At 43.5% G+C, this 15,952-nt stretch overlaps 1 protein-coding gene across 1 annotated transcript in view; it reads left to right on the forward strand.

Moving 5' to 3' along the window:
• MARCH10 (membrane-associated ring finger (C3HC4) 10, E3 ubiquitin protein ligase) overlaps positions 1 to 15,952 on the forward strand; it is a 92,023-nt gene that overhangs the window by 3,115 nt on the left and 72,956 nt on the right. Inside the window, exon 2 of the mRNA XM_010856461.1 lies at positions 10,453 to 10,572. Coding sequence (XP_010854763.1) covers positions 10,453 to 10,572 — 120 coding nt within the window. The remainder of the gene's footprint in view (positions 1 to 10,452; positions 10,573 to 15,952) is intronic.

Here is a 15,952-nt window from a genome sequence, read left to right on the forward strand (position 1 = left end):
GACCCAGGAAATATCAACAGAAGCCGCACAGACATCTTGCTGATAGGGAGGAAGAGTGAGGGAAAGAGGGATGAAGGATAACTCCAATATTTTCTCTGTCCATCAGTTCCCTCCATTATCACGGTTTAAACTTTATTTTTTTCAAACCTCCCATTCCTGTACTTTCAACAAGGACCATCTCTCCCTGTTTTGCACACACACGAAACCAAAGAACTTGAGGCCGACAGGTGGGACCCCACTCAGCTCTTCCCCTTCCATTCCGGGATGCATGCCTGTCTAGCCCTCAAGGCTCAAGGGGAGAAGGACACTCTCACTGCTGGGGCCGGACCTGAGAGCTTGGTCCACGCCCCTGTGTTCCCAGCCCCTCTCCATCCGTGGACCTCTCATCTGCATCCTTGGAATTCCTTCCTTCTTACTGTCTCAGCCCACAAACATGTTCAACTCTCTCACACTGAGAACAAAAGAACAAAGCTGTCTGTGGACCATGAGTCCTTTTCTAGCCGCAACCCCGGCACTTTCTAGTCTCCATATGTCCCCAAACAGTCAGCTAGACTTTTGTCTCCACTCCCTGCTCCCTCGAGTGCATCCCATTACCTACTGGCCTGTTAGTCTCCTAAGATAACTTTTAACTGTTTGTTTTCTGAAGCTTTATCTGCATTTGGGGCCATTACTCTTTCTTTCTTGAAACATTACTTCTCTGGCTTCCTGACATCACGTTCTCCTGGTTTTCCTCCTGTTTCACTCACATTCCTCGCTCTACCCATCACGTGTTAATTCCCCTAGGTTTCCATCAGCCCAGTTTTCTCCTAATTCACAGTTTCTATGGCCCATCTCAACCCTTCCTATGTGTTTAACTACCACTCATACACTGATGGGGCTTCCCAGGTGGCTCAGTGGTAAAGAACATGCCTGCTAATGGAGGAGACATGGGGTCAATCCCTGGGTCGGGAAATCCTCCTAGAGAAGGAAATGGCAACCCACTCCAGAATTCTTGCCTGGGAAATCCCATGGACAGAGGAGCCTGGAGGGCTACAGTCCATGGGGTTGCAAAAAGAGTCAGACACTCATGATCTGTAATCCTGAGTCTTCTCAAAGTGTCAGAATCCCATACACACCTGCTTGCTGGATGGTTCCATCTAGGAGTTGGAAAGGCACACTGAATTCAGCACGTCCATGGTGGATTCTGCATGGTCCATCCCCGATCATCCTCTTGTGCACCCCCTCTCTGAAGATGGTGGCCCAAGCCTTCCCTGACTCCTTTCTCTTTGTCACCACGCACAATCCCCCAACCCCCACCCCTGCCAGTTACCAAGTCCTGCTGAGTTTACCTAAAAGCTCATGAACTTGTGCCTCCCTTCTCATCCTGTGGCCATTGCCCCGGTTCCAACCTCCATGGTTTATCTCCAAGTTTATTAAAATATCCTCATATCCGGTCTCCCTGCCTGCAGCCTTGCCACCTTCCAGATTGAAATTTATGGAAAATGAGAACTGAGTATGCAATTCCATCGTTTTCCCCTCACACAGAGGCAGGTCCCAAACCCAAGAACCACAGCAAGAACAGCCCAATCCTCCACCACTTCTCTAACCTCCCCTCCCTGGTCCTTATTCTCTCAGCAAGAGTGGTGAAGACCATAGTTTTAACTTAGAACTAGAGGGACCCTCTGTATTCCCATGGGACCCTCTCTATTCCCATAGCACCCTCTTCAAAACAAAGCAAAACCTTATTTAAGTGTAATTTACATATCATAAAATTCACCTGTTTTAAGTTTAAATTTACCCAGTTTGCTATCATCACCATCATCTGGTTTTAGAACATTTCTATCACTCCAATACCAAAGCACCCTTTTCATACCTCTTTTTCATTGTTGATGAAATTGTATTGGAATTGTCTTTTGTATGTCTTTCTATCAAACTGGACCACAACTTCTTCAGGGAAGGACAGAGTCACTTTCCTATGTTGAATTGAATGCCTTGTCATTGATGAAAGCCAGCATTAGCGAACTTGACCACCAACGATGTTTATCAGACACAGGTCCAGCTGACTTGTAACTAATCTTCAAAGTCAAATCCACCTTCACTGAGCATTTTCAAAATCACTCACCACAAGGTCTACAAAAATAAATTTGATTGTCCTTAATATGTTCTGAGGATTGTCGAATTAAGTATATAGCAACCCACAGAAACTACTTTGATGGGAATAGTGATGAGTTATATTATTGACTCTGTCCCTCGCCTTCTTCCAGAAAAGATTTAAAGTAGGGATTTAAGAATCAGTTGCATGGGACTTCCCTGGTGGTCCAGTGGTCAAGACTTCGCCTTCCAACAGAGGGGCTGCGGATTCAATTCTTGGTCGAGGAGCTAAGATCCTACATGCCTTGCAGGCCAAAAAAAAAAAAAAAAACTCAAAAACACACACACACACACACAACATAAAACAGAAGCAATACTGTAACAAATTCAATAAAGACTTTAAAAATGGTCCACATGGAAAAAAAAAAATCAGTTGCATGAGTTTAATGACCCCCTCAATAACTTGGTCCATATACAACCTGTTTGTATTTAGATAATTTACTAAGATAGACTTTGCACTGGGTAGATACTGAAACCCTGGGGCATCAGTGAGCTTGGCCAGTTACTTGTGGAAACCCCAGCTTTTACTCGGACCCCAGTGATGTGCAAGGGACTCCCCATTTCAGGGTGTACAATAGTGTAAGGCCTAATAACCAGATGTGACTCCCAAATCATAGACCTTTGCCACATACGCCTTCCTGTGCTGGACTTGCCTTTAATGAACTGGCTCAAATTGAACCCTTAGAAACCTGCTATACACACTATTCTTGCAACTGCCTAAAATACTCTTCAGGCTGGTATGCACCAAATTAGCAGTGCCTTTACAGGTCTGTCTGCTAGCAGCAGGAGAGGAAGGGTAAACCCACCCTGAGTTATTCTGATGCTGTGCCTCTCAGTGGTTGGGTGGGACACTTTTGAAAAACCAAGAGGAAATAAACATCTATTTGGCATATTACATGCTATTTCAGAATCTGGTAGCTAGTACGTAATTATATACCATCTCAGAATTTGGCTCTGTTTCTTCAAGGGTGTTCATGCTGTTTAGCTTTTTATTTCCCCTTCTTTTGGTCAAATGTGTTTATGTAGCTTGTGGCAAAATTTAGCCGTTAACATCCACTGAAAGCTAAAAAGAAAGATTACACCTGGCATTTCAGGATGATTTTCTAGACTCTATCAAATGTGTTCAAATGGGTTTCACTTCATGTTGCTTATTTTTCATTCGGATTCTTTCAAGTACAGATCAAAACCTAATATGATGATATAAACTTGTTTAAGGATGTGATGGGTCACTGCACCAGGTGGCACGAGTCTGGGGACTACCCACTCGGGGGGTTGAGGGAACAGAGATAATTCAACTTTTTCTCCTGCAGGAGTCACGGGGAGGGATATGTGACATGTGCATTCCTCTACTCTTCATAGAACAAACAAAAAACTCACTGGAGGGGAATAGCATATCAAACTGTTTTTTATACCTTTGATTTCTCAACCTCTTAAAACTGATGAACTTTGATAATGTCCCCAGTGATAATTAAAAGCCCAAACTCTGAGTTAGGCATGTTGGATCATTGTTGTTATGGAGTCACTCAGTTGTGTCTGACTCTGTGACCCCATGGACTATAGCCCACCAGACTCCTCTGGCCATGGGATTCTCCAGGCAAGAATACTGAAGTGGGTAGCCATCCCCTTCTCCAGGGCATCTTCCCAACCCAGGGATCAAACCGGAGTCTCCTGCATTGGCAGGCAGATTTTCTACCACTGAGCCACCAGGGTAGCCCGTGATGGATCATAAGAACAATTAAAAGCAACTGAAGGCCGAAGTAAGTCCCGCTTCTCAAAATGCTTGTGGGGTTTGAGTAACAATAACCTTGCTGATGAAGATGTAGAGTTGGGTCATCATTACAAGGCTTTTTAGACCAGAACCGTGAAGCTGGAAGAGTTCCTGGGGTGTGTGGCTTCTTAAGGTACCAGGAGCCCAGATGATGACTAGAAGAGTGGGGCTGGTAATAAAAGGGACAAAAGAAACTTTGAGCATCCCTGTGGGTTCAGAAAGCTGTAATTCTGAAGCAAGTGGTTTACAGAGGTAGCCTGCATGACTGGGAGTGGGAGCTCCTCAGTTGGCTGCTGAGGGGATAGGCGGGCTTAGCAAGCAGACCCCTACTTCTGGGGCAGATAAACAAGGATGAACGTCAGGTCTGCAAGAAGAGTCTTTCTTCTTCCACAGCCAAGATTGGAGTCACATTATTTGGCAAGAGCAGACTTTAGAAAAAAGGAGTACACCCAGATGTGGGATTGGAAACAATTAGAAGTTGATTAAGACTACAATGAAGATGGTAGTGGTGACGATGATGGTGGTGGTGGTGGTAGATGGTGATGATGCTAAGTTTTACTGAATGCTACAGCAAGCCAATCACTCTGCTTGCTAAGCATCTTACCAACAGTCCCTCAGGCTCTCCCTGCAGTCTTGCAGCACAGAGACACCTCCATCCCAAAGATGAGAGAAGCAAGAATCTATGGAGCTTGCCCAAGGTCACAGTGCTAGAAAGTGGCAGAGCTGGGTCCCGTTGTGTTTACCAATACTGAGTTACAGTGAATCACAAAGCCCACATCGTCCCCCACAGGCACACAGGCACGTTTGTTTTCCAGCCCCACAGTGGTACCTTCTGCACAGAAGGCAACCTGAGCACGTGTTACAGTCAGAAGGATGGGTTTGGGGGTCCAGCGGGTGCGACACCAAAGAGGAGCGAAGGAAGAAGCCCCGATTCTCCCCAGATTCTCCCCAGAAAGAAGAAACAAGGCGTTACCTGGAGCCTCCACTTCAAGACTCAGCCAGTTCTTGCCACAAGAACAGAAACTTATTTATAGCACTCTAGCTCCAGACACATGAAACTGAAAGAGAAATAAAGTCCCAGGATAAGGGGAGCCCCTGGTGACGATGAATTACAAATCTTTTCCTTCTCCCCATCCTGGGGATTTCACACTCCTCAGCCCCTATCCCTTCAGGACCCTCCAAGCAGAAACCGCATCAACATCAGAAAACAACAACAAAAGATCATTCACATGTACAAATAACAAGAAAACTGGTCCCTGGGTAGGGCTGGGGGGTATGGCCAGATTCTTGCTGTTTCTAGGACTGGAAGTCCAAACTTAGCTCTGTCCCCATGTCCCCTTCTTAGCAAAACTGTAACTTGGAGAGGACTAGTGTTTGATTTACATGGAAAGATTGCTTGGCTGTTTCAAGATTAAAATTAGAAAGTACCTACCTTGCCACTGGTTTCTTCTGCTCCTCTATGAGAGAAGGTGGAGGGAGGGGGAGAACTAGAGGGGAAAGACATTTTTTTCTCAACATTGCAAATCATTCTATTCCTCCTCCCCTTTTAGTAAAGAAATGTTTAAGTCGCAGGCATTCTTGGAGAGAAGTTTCAAAAAACACTCAGCCCACAAGAATTCTGTTCATCCCACAAAATCTGCCTCGGTCCTGCATGCAGTTGCTAATATGGGCTCCTCCACTTTCAGCCCATCAGCATTTCCTTCCCCAGCCTTTAGGCTAACAGAGACCTCTGAGGCTCCAGGAAACAATACTACAGGCTGGGGCTCCCCTGCCCCCACAGGCGCTCCACCACTCATCGTAAAGAAATAGGGAAAAAGAGGCCCATATTTAGTTGGACTTTACTGACCTCTCCAGCTGACTCTTTTTAGTTTTAGCTTGGTTTATTCTATCATTTGGTGTCTGTTTAACTTATTATAGTTACTATTCAGTATTGGGGGTGGTGGTGTTCTTATTTAAATTATTTATTAAAACAAACACTGTTCAGAATTATTTAAAAGGCTTAGCTATTTATTGAATATATGGCATCATTTTTGAAAATAACAAACCAAGGGCTGAAATCAAGATTGCTGAGAGAAATATCAACAACCTCAGATAAGCAGAAAATACCATTCTAATGGCAGAAAGTAAAGAGGAACTAAAGAGTCTTTTGATGAGGGTGAAAGAGGAAAGTGAAAAATCTGGCTTCAAACACAACATTCAGAAAACTAAGATCATGGCACCCAGTCCCATCACTTCATGGCAAATAGATGGGGAAATAGTGGAAACAGTGACAGATTTTATATTCTTGGGCTCCAAAATCACTGCAGATGGTGCCTGCATCCACAAAATTAAAAGATGCTTGCTCCTTGGAAGAAAAGCTATGACAAACCTAGACAGTGTATTAAAAAGCAGAGACATCACTTTGCCAACAAAGGTCCAAATAGTCAAAGCTATGGTTTTTCCAGTAGTCATGTACAGATGTGAGAGTTGGACCGTAAAGAAGGCTGAGTGCTGAAGAGTTGATGCTTTTGAACTATGGTGCTGGAGAAGACTCTTGAGAGTCCCTTGGACAACAAGGGGATCAAATCAGTCAATCCAAAAGGAAATCAACTCTGAATATTCACTGAAAAGAACTGATGCTGAAGCTCCAATATTTTGGCCACATGATGCAAAGAGCCAACTCACTGGAAGAGACCTTGATGCTGGGAAAGATTGAGGGCAGGAGGAGAAGGGGAGACAGAGGATGAGATGTTTGGATGGTATCACCAACTCAATGGACAAGAGTTTGAGCATACTCTTAGAGATAGTGAAGGACAGGGAAGCCTGGCGTGCTGTAGTTCATGGGGTCGCAAACAGTTGGACACAACTTGGAGATTGAACAAAAACAAGGGGAAAAATTCCTCCATTTTGGAGTGTTCTCCCTTTCCAAGCAAGGCGGGGTAAAATGATACCTTTCTCATAAGTATCCAGGATTCACCTTGCTGCAGGTGCCACCTGGCCGCTGTAGATGAACTCTGAAACCAGTGCTTCACCTGCCAATCAGTTGTGAAGCACGGTGTAACTGATTCTCTGTTCCCAAGTCCAAGTGGTAAATGTTTTGTTAATATCAGGTCATTTCTACTCTTAACCTTGTGGCAGAATACTGGCTTTCCCCTTGGCCATGAAATTCTGGCAAGTCCTTCAAGGAAGGAGATGCATTTTCTAACAGAGGGAAAAAGATGTGGAAGGAATCTTTCCTCTTTACCCAGGCAGGAAAAGGGAGATGTCAAGCCTCATTTAGAAATAAGATTGTCTTTATGCTGCATTTCTTTACTATAGCAGTGGATAATTTGGCTCTGGCAGGACAAAGGTGAGTTCAGTTATTGGACCTATAGAAATTCTGTAAGAAGTTTCGCTATTTTGCAGTATTTAAAATGTCAGTTGAGGGCTTCCCTGGCAGCTCAATGGTAAAGAATCCACCTGCCAGTACAGGGGACATGGGTTTGATCCCTGATCAGGGAAGATGCCACATGCCATGGAGCAGCTAAAACAGTACACCACAACTGTTGAGCCTGTGCTCCAGAGCCCAGGAACCCTCGAGCCCTGGAGCCCATGCTCTGCAACAATAGAAGCCACTGCAATGAGAAGCCTGCACACCACAACTAGAGAGTGTCCCCGCTCGCTGCAACTAGAGAAAGCCAGCACAGCAACCAAGACCCAGCACAACCAAAAATAAATAAGTAAAATTATTTTTAAAAAGTGATGATGAAACAATTGGAAGGGAAACCATATACAAAGGGAGGAAGGGAAGGAGGAAGAGATGAGAAGAGAAGAGAAATAAATCGGGGTCCATACTTCATATAGGGCTTCCCAGGTGGCACTACTGGTAAAGAACCCACCTGCCAATGCAGGAGATGCAGGTTCCATCCCTGAGTTGCAGAAGGTCCCCTGGAGAAGGGCACGGCAACCCACTCTAGTATTCTTGCCTGGAGAATCCCATGGATAGAGAAGCCTAGTGGGCTACAGTCCATAGGATTGAAAAGAGTCAGACATGACTGAAGTCACTTAGCATGCATATTTCACATCATGGTGGTGGTTTAGCACTAAATTTTGTCTCACTCTTGCAACCCCACAGACTGTAGCCCGCCAGGTTCCTCTGTCCATAGGATTTTCCAGGCAAGAATACTGGAGTGGGTTGCCATTTTATTGTCCAGGGGATCTTCCAGACCCAGGGATTAAACCCAGTCTCCTGGGCTGAAAGCAGATTCTTTACCAACTGAGCCACTAGGGAAGCCCTTCATGTCATATATAAAGTTAATTCCAAACAGATTATAGATCTGTATGTAAAACTATAAAACTTTTAGGAAAAAAATAGGAGAAAGCCTTTGTTACCTTGGGTTATGAAAAGTGGCCTTAGATACACCAAAAGCACTACGCAAAAATAAATAAAAATTGAAAAGCCAGATAAAGATAAATATCTTATGAACATCGCTCATGTGTAGAATCTTAAAAAAAAAAAAGACACAAATGAACTTATATACATAACAGAAGTAGACCCACAGACATAGAAAGCAAATTTATGGCTACCAAAGGGGAAGTGAGGGAGGGATAAATTAGGAGTTGGAATTAATATATACACACTGCTGCTGCTAATAAGTCACTTCAGTCGTGTCCAACTCTGTGTGATCCCATAGATGGCAGTCCACCAGGCTCCGCCGTCTCTGGGATTCTCCAGGCAAGAACGCTGGAGTGGGTTGCCATTTCCTTCTCCAGTGCATGAAAGTGAAAAGTGAAAGTGAAGTCGCTCAGTCATGTCCGACTCTTAGCGACCCCATGGACTGCAGCCTACTAGGCTCCTCCGTCCATGGGATTTTCCAGGCAAGAGTACTGGAGTGGAGTATTGCCTTCTCTGATATACACACTACTACATATAAAATAGATAATCAACAAGTACCTACTATATACAGGGAACTATACTCAGGATTTTGTAATAACCTGTATGGGAAAAGAATCTGAAAAAAGTGATTCATATATCTGAATTACTCTGTTGTACACTGAAACTAACACAGCATTGTACATCAACTATACCTCAAAAAAACACAAAAAATCCATTGACATGCCCATAGAACACAATGGCCTTGGGTTTTGTTCAGTCCTAATACTGGAAGAGAAATATCTTGGTACTAAATTTTGTTTTTAAAAATGGAACAATTCTTTGGTTGTTTTATTTATTTTTGCATTTGGGAATAGATAGTTCCCTCCAAAACAAAAAGGAAATTTAGCTAACATTAAGTGCTAGATGCTGGAGGATTCAAAAGACATGGTCTTTACCCTCAGGATTTCTTGCTGATCAGCAGTAGAAACAGGCTCAAAAAATAAAACAACTAAATACAATAGTGGAAAAGTTGCATAATTCAAGTCATGTATGTATACAGGAGCAATTAATAGGGCTGGGGAAGAATATACCCTGAGTCAGGGTAGAAACTACAGGGATGAGATGCCCTGTGAGCTGGTTCTTAGCAGATAAGCAGGGTTTGCCAAGAGAGCGTGCTGCGAAAGGTATTCCAAGCGGAAGGAACAGCGATGTGCTAAAGTTCTCATGTGTGAAAATTCTTATCCTGTAGCTGGAAATCTACAGAATTCTTACCCTGTAACTTGGAATCTGACCCAAGGGGATATAGAGCAATGGAGGTGAGCATGAGGAGAATGAAGAGAATAAGAACGAGGGGAGGGATAAATTAGGAGTTTGGGGATTAACAGATACACACTGCTGCTGCTACTGCTGCTAAGTCGCTTCAGTCGTGTCCGACTCTGTGCGACCCCATAGACGGCAGCTCACCACGCTCCCCTGTCCCTGGGATTCTCCAGGCAAGAACACTGGAGCGGGTTGCCATTTCCTTCTCCAGTGCATGAAAGTGAAGAGTGAAAGTGAAGTCGCTCAGCCGTGTCCGACTCTTAGTGACCCCATGGACTTCAGCCTACCAGGCTCCTCCGTCCGTGGGATTTTCTAGGCAAGAGTACTGGAGTGGGGTGCCATTGCCTTCTTCAACAGATACACACTACTATATGTAAAATAAACAACAAGTACCTGTTGTATAGCACAGGGAACCATATTCAATATCTTGTAATAACCTATAATGGAAAAGAATCTAAAGAATATGTGTGTGCGTGTGTGTGTGTGTGTGTGTATACCTGAATCACTTTGCTGTATACCTGAAACTAACACACCGTTGTAAATTAACCATACTTCAGTTTTTTTAAAAAAGGGAGGCTGAGAACAGAAAGAGAAGTAAATACAGTGTACTAGAAAGAGCTAGAAGGCAGCTCTAAAAGGCAGCTTTGGGGTAAGTACTTAACAAAATGCCTCTGTTGTTTGAATTTGTTAAGGCAGCAGCTAATATTCTTGACCTGGCATTTGGGGCAAAGAGAGGAGGAAATGATGCCTGGGTATCTTTACACCTGATAAGAGGTATTGGTGAACACTTAGATATGGACGTCTGTATTGCATGTTCCTCATAATAGGAATTCCAAGCATAAGGTTATCAGAGCCAGTTGTAGACCTAAGCCAAAGAAACATTTTTGTTGTTATTCTGCAGGCTTGTCTAAGACGACAGGAATACAAAAGAGACCCAAATGAGAAGAAACGAGATCAATTTTGGGGGCAAGAGACAAATTTTGAGAGATCCCGGTTTTCAAGCGGGTCGTCTTCCAAACAGGTACTTCGAACTCTGGGAGACACTTTTTTTGCTGCAGAGGGTGTGTGTGTGTGTGTATGTGTGTCTGTGTGCATGATGTTTAAGAATTTCAAAGGGCAGGGCGGGGAGAGACAGCGGGAGAAACTCTCATCCTGGCTACCAGCCCCACCATGCCTGCTCCTCCTCTGCTGTGTGACCCTCCCTCTTTACCCTGTTGAGTCTCACTCTTCTTTCCTATACATAAAGGGTCCATTGGAGAGGTATCATCCAAATCAGAAATGCTGCGACTGTTTAAGAGTTGGAAGCACTGGGCCTTCTAAAGTGCAGTATCATACTATATCTATATACCTGTATCTATGCCTACTTGATCTGTCTATATAGAGACATATATATGCAGGCTTATGATCTTACCCATTGCATTGCTTAGTATAGATTTTATTTCAAATAGAGTATAATGCAGTAATAATTGCATCATGTAATAACTAGAAATTGTTCAAGTATTTTTGTCTGGATGATGCTAATAAATAATGAGACCAATATAGGAACTTTCCTGGTGGTCCAGTGGTAAAGAATCCACTTGCCAAAGCAGGGGATACGGGTTCGATCCCTGGTGTGGGAAGACTCCACATGCCTCGGGGCAACAAAACCTGCGTGCCAGAACCCCCAGCCTTCGTGCTGCAACTCCTGAAGCCTGAGCACCCAGAGCTTACGGCCACAAGAGAAGCCACCGCAGTGAGAAGCCTGCGTACTGCGACAAAGACCCGGTGCAGCCAAAAATAAATATAAATAAATAAAATAAGATCAGGAATCTGCCCGCAAAGCAGGAGACCCAGGTCCAATCCCTGGGTGGGGAAGATCCCCTGGGGAAGGAAATGGCAACCCACTCCAGTATTCTTGCCTGGAAAATCACATAGACAGAGGAGCCTGGTGGGCTACAGCCACGGGGTTGCAAAGAGTCGGACACGACTTAGCCTCTAGACCACTCCAACATAACAGCAACATGAAAATGATAACAACAGTAGTAATAGTTACCATCACTTGAGTGATTACAATGTTCCAGTACCATGCGAGGCGCTTTTACCTATTCATTTATTGAATTCTCATAAATCTCTTTGCAGGTTATAGCCTCATTTTATAGATGAGAAAACTGAGCCTTAGAAAAATTAAGGAAGTTTACCTAAGATTTCACAGCCAGTATGCCCTGGTGGCTCAAACAGTAAAGAATCCACCTGCAATGCAGGAGACCCGGGTTTGACCCCTGAGTCAGGAAGATCCCCCAGATCTTCAGGTCAGAAAGATCCTTCTTCCCCTGGAAAAGGAAATGGCAACCCACTCCACTATCTATGCCTGGAGAATTCCATGGACAGAAGAGCCTGATGAGCTAGTCTATGGGGTCACAGAGAGTCAGACACAACTGAGCAACTAACACACACACACACACACACACACACAGATTCCTTTCCAGGCAGTCTGACCCCTGAGAGGGTGGCTCTGAACCACTGAGCTGTATGATCATATTTCATGTTTAAGATCTTATCTGTGTAAGGTTTTACTTATCCTATGTAAGCACTGAATACCGCAGGCTGCATTCAATACCGGTTGTTAGTATGGAGAATTGATTTAAGATGAGTATATGCCTTTTATGAATTCTTATTTAATATTTTATGCCTAAAATATACTCTGGAGGATGGACTCTCTTTTCTATCAGTAGTGTGGATCCCTGAGATAGATCCTGGATACCTGATATCAATCAAGTTCTTGTTGGGATTTCTTCTCTAATCTAGGACATTCACATAGCAGTTATTTAATGTTCAAAGGACACCTTAAAAACATCAGTGATTGATGATTATGGATATATCCCTGGGAGAGACCTATACTCCCTATTAAGGAACATAAAATTGCACAATAAAACATTCCACCTGAAGCCCGAAGGTGAAAGAAACTACCTCACAATATTGGCAGCTCTGAGAAGAACACGCCGCCTGCATCTTTTCCTGCTGGTTGTTATTGTTTAGTCATTAAGTTGTGTCTGACTCTTTTGTGACCCCATGGATGGTAGCCCATCATGCTCCTCTGTCCAAGGGATTTCCCAGGCAAGAATGCTGGTGTGGGTTGCCATTTCCTACTCCAGGGGATCTTCCCGACCTGGGATCAAACCCACATCTTCATTGGCGGGCACATTCATTTCCACTTGAGCCACCAGGGAAGACCATCTTTTCCTGTTAGTCAAGGACCAAATAAAATGCCTGGTGCTGGTTAAACTTATGGAGTGAGATTAATCCAAAACTTAAATCTAGTTTGGCTAGACCAACACATTTTTAGCATTAAGATAAATTCTCCCAGTTTTGCACTTAGAAACAAAAATCAAGGACAGATGAAAAAAGAAAAAAAAGTAACGTAATTTCAAACAGTAGCATGTAGCAATCTTCCTAGACTGGAATTACTAAACAAATAGGCAGCTGGGTTCTTCTTCTATTTTCATGCAAAGTCTCACGTGCAGAGTCTTGGCCATTTTGCACGGCAACACATGCATTTGGGATATTCTAGGACTTGAAGTTTCATGCTGTAAAAATTACTCATTCTTTGAGGCAGGCATCCCCAACCTCCGGGATCTAATCCCTAATGATCTGAGGTGGAGCTGATGTAATAATAATAGAAATCAGTGCACAATAAGTGTAATGTGCTTGAATCGTCCTGAAACCATCCCCCCACCCCCGATTTGTGGGAAAATTGTCTTCCACGAAACTGGTCCCTGGTGCCAAAAAGATTGGGGACTGCTGCTTTAAGACAGCATTGCAAAACACTCAGACCACATCTAAAAAAGGACACAGTTGTACATATAAAAGTAATTATGAAATAAAGACAAAAATATGTGGTGAAATGCATAAAACTGGCAATTTCTAAAGCCCAAGGACAGGATTTTTCATGTTGGCTTTGTGTCACGGCACCTCGGTATGCCAGAGAACTCAAAACATGACTGAATACTCCCGATTTTTTCCAGATGATGCTGTCCCAAGGGCTTGGGTATTGATTGTACAAGTGCCAGGGCTGCCCTGATGGCTCAGACAGTAAAGAATCTGTCTGCATTTCAGGAGACCCAGGTTCTATCCCTGGGTTGGGAAGATCTCCTGGAGAAGGCAATGGTTACCCACTGCAGTATTCTTGCTTGGAGAATTTCATAGACAGAGGAGCCTGATGGGCTACAGTCCATGGGGTTGCCAAGAGTCAGACGCAACTGACATTTTCAATTTTCACTGTCGTACAAGTGCCTTCCAGGCTGCACCTTCTCTATCAGGAAGAGCGACAAAACACTGCTACATGTAAAATGGATAATCAACAAGGACCTACTGTAAAGCACATGGAACTCTGCTCAACTTTATGTGGCACCTGAATAGGAGGGGAGTTTAGAACTGGACATGGAACAACAGACTGGTTCCAAATAGGAAAAGGAGTACGTCAAGGCTGTATATTGTCACCCTACTTATTTAACTTATGTGCAGAGTACATCATGAGATACGCTGGGCTGAAGGAAGCACAAGCTGGAATCAAGATTGCCGGGAGAAATATCAATAACCTCAGATATGCAGATGACACCACCGTTATGGTAGAAAGTGAAGAACTAAAGAGCCTCTTGATGAAAGTGAAAGAGGAGAGTGAAAATGTTGGCTTAAAGCTCAACATTCAGAAAACGAAGATCATGGCATCTGGTCCCATCACTTCATGGGAAATAGATGGGGAAACAGTGGAAATAGTGGCTGACTATTTTTCTGGGCTCCAAAATCACTGCAGATGGTGACTGCAGCCATGAAATTAAAAGATGTTTACTCCTTGGAAGGAAAGTTATGACCAACCTAGACAGCATATTCAAAAGCAGAGACATTACTTTGCCAACAAAGGTCCGTCTAGTCAAGGCTATGGTTTTTCCAGTGGTCATGTATGGATGTGAGAGTTGGACCATAAAGAAAGCTGAGCACCGGAGAATTGATGCTTTTGAACTGTGGTGATGAAGAAGACTCTTGAGAGTCCCTTGGACTGTGAGGAGATCCAACCAGTCCATCCTAAAGGAGATCAGTCCTGAGTGTTCATGGAAGGACTGATGTTGAAGCTGAAACTCCAACTTTGGCCACCTGATGCAAAGAGCTGACTCATTTGAAAAGACCCTGATACTGGGAAAGATTGAAGGTGGGAGGAGAAGGGCATGACAGAGGATGAGATGGTTAGATGGCATCACCAACTCGATGGACATGGGTTTGGGTGGACTCCGGGAGTTGGTGATGGACAGGGAGGTCTGGCGTGGTGTGGTTCATGGAGTCACAAAGAGTTGGACACGACTGAACAACTGAACTGAACTGAACTTGTAAGGGAATGGATACATATATATGTATAACTGAGTCCCTTTGCTGTTCACCTGAAGCTATCACATTATTTGTTAATTGGCTATACCCCAATACAAAATAAAAAGTATTTTTTTTAAAGCAGAAAAAATAATAGTGGTTAACCCAATTAATATTTCTTACAAACCTATAAAGTTATATCAATTTTTATTGAATTTATTCATATTATAAATAATGAGGGCAGTCATAACCCTATTTATTAATAAGCTAAGGACTTATGTGAAGAAGGAAATGGCAACCCACTCCAGTATTCCTTGCCTGGAGAATTCCACGGACAGAGGAGCCTGGCAGACTACAGTCCATGGGGTCGCAAAGAGTTGGACATGACTGAACACACACACACATAAGGACCTAAGTACCAAGATAGATTCTCTAAATCATTCATCACAAAACATTGGATTGGCAATAAATGTGGGAACATTTTATCCTACAAAGTAGTATTTAATTAAAGGAAAATTAAAGGGTTGATTTACAAGGTTAAAAAAAAAAAGTGACAAAATTCGAGTTTTCCACAGTGAATTTCACCTCTGCTTCACTCCCTGTATTACATACATTCCTTGGAGGATCTTGGAGGGGGTTGCCTCTGGATCAAAAGTGCAGGCAGGGCAAGGTGAGGGGAGATGTAACTCAAGGCATCCTTCTCAACAGCCATCTGGCTTGTGTGCTTATAATGCTAATCACTCCTCACTCCATCTTTTGACTTCTGCCTGGTACAAGTGAAGCCAGAGAACCCTTATGTTAGCAGTCCCCAAGCTTTCTGGCACCAGCGACCAGTTTTGTGGAAGACAATTTTTCCACGGACTCAGGGGAAGGGGATGGTTTGGGGGGATGAGTCAGGCATATTACGTTTATTATGTACTTTATTTCTATTATTATTACATTATGATGTATAGTAAATAATTATACAACTCACCATAATGCAGAATCGGTGGGATTTACTATGGTCTCTGTGCAGTCAAACCTCTCTGCTAATAATAATCTGTATTTACAGCAGTAGCTAGCATCAC

This window comes from Bison bison, unplaced genomic scaffold (assembly GCF_000754665.1).
Source record: "Bison bison bison isolate TAMUID 2011002044 unplaced genomic scaffold, Bison_UMD1.0 scf7180017864371, whole genome shotgun sequence".
NCBI classification, from domain to species: domain Eukaryota; kingdom Metazoa; phylum Chordata; class Mammalia; order Artiodactyla; family Bovidae; genus Bison; species Bison bison.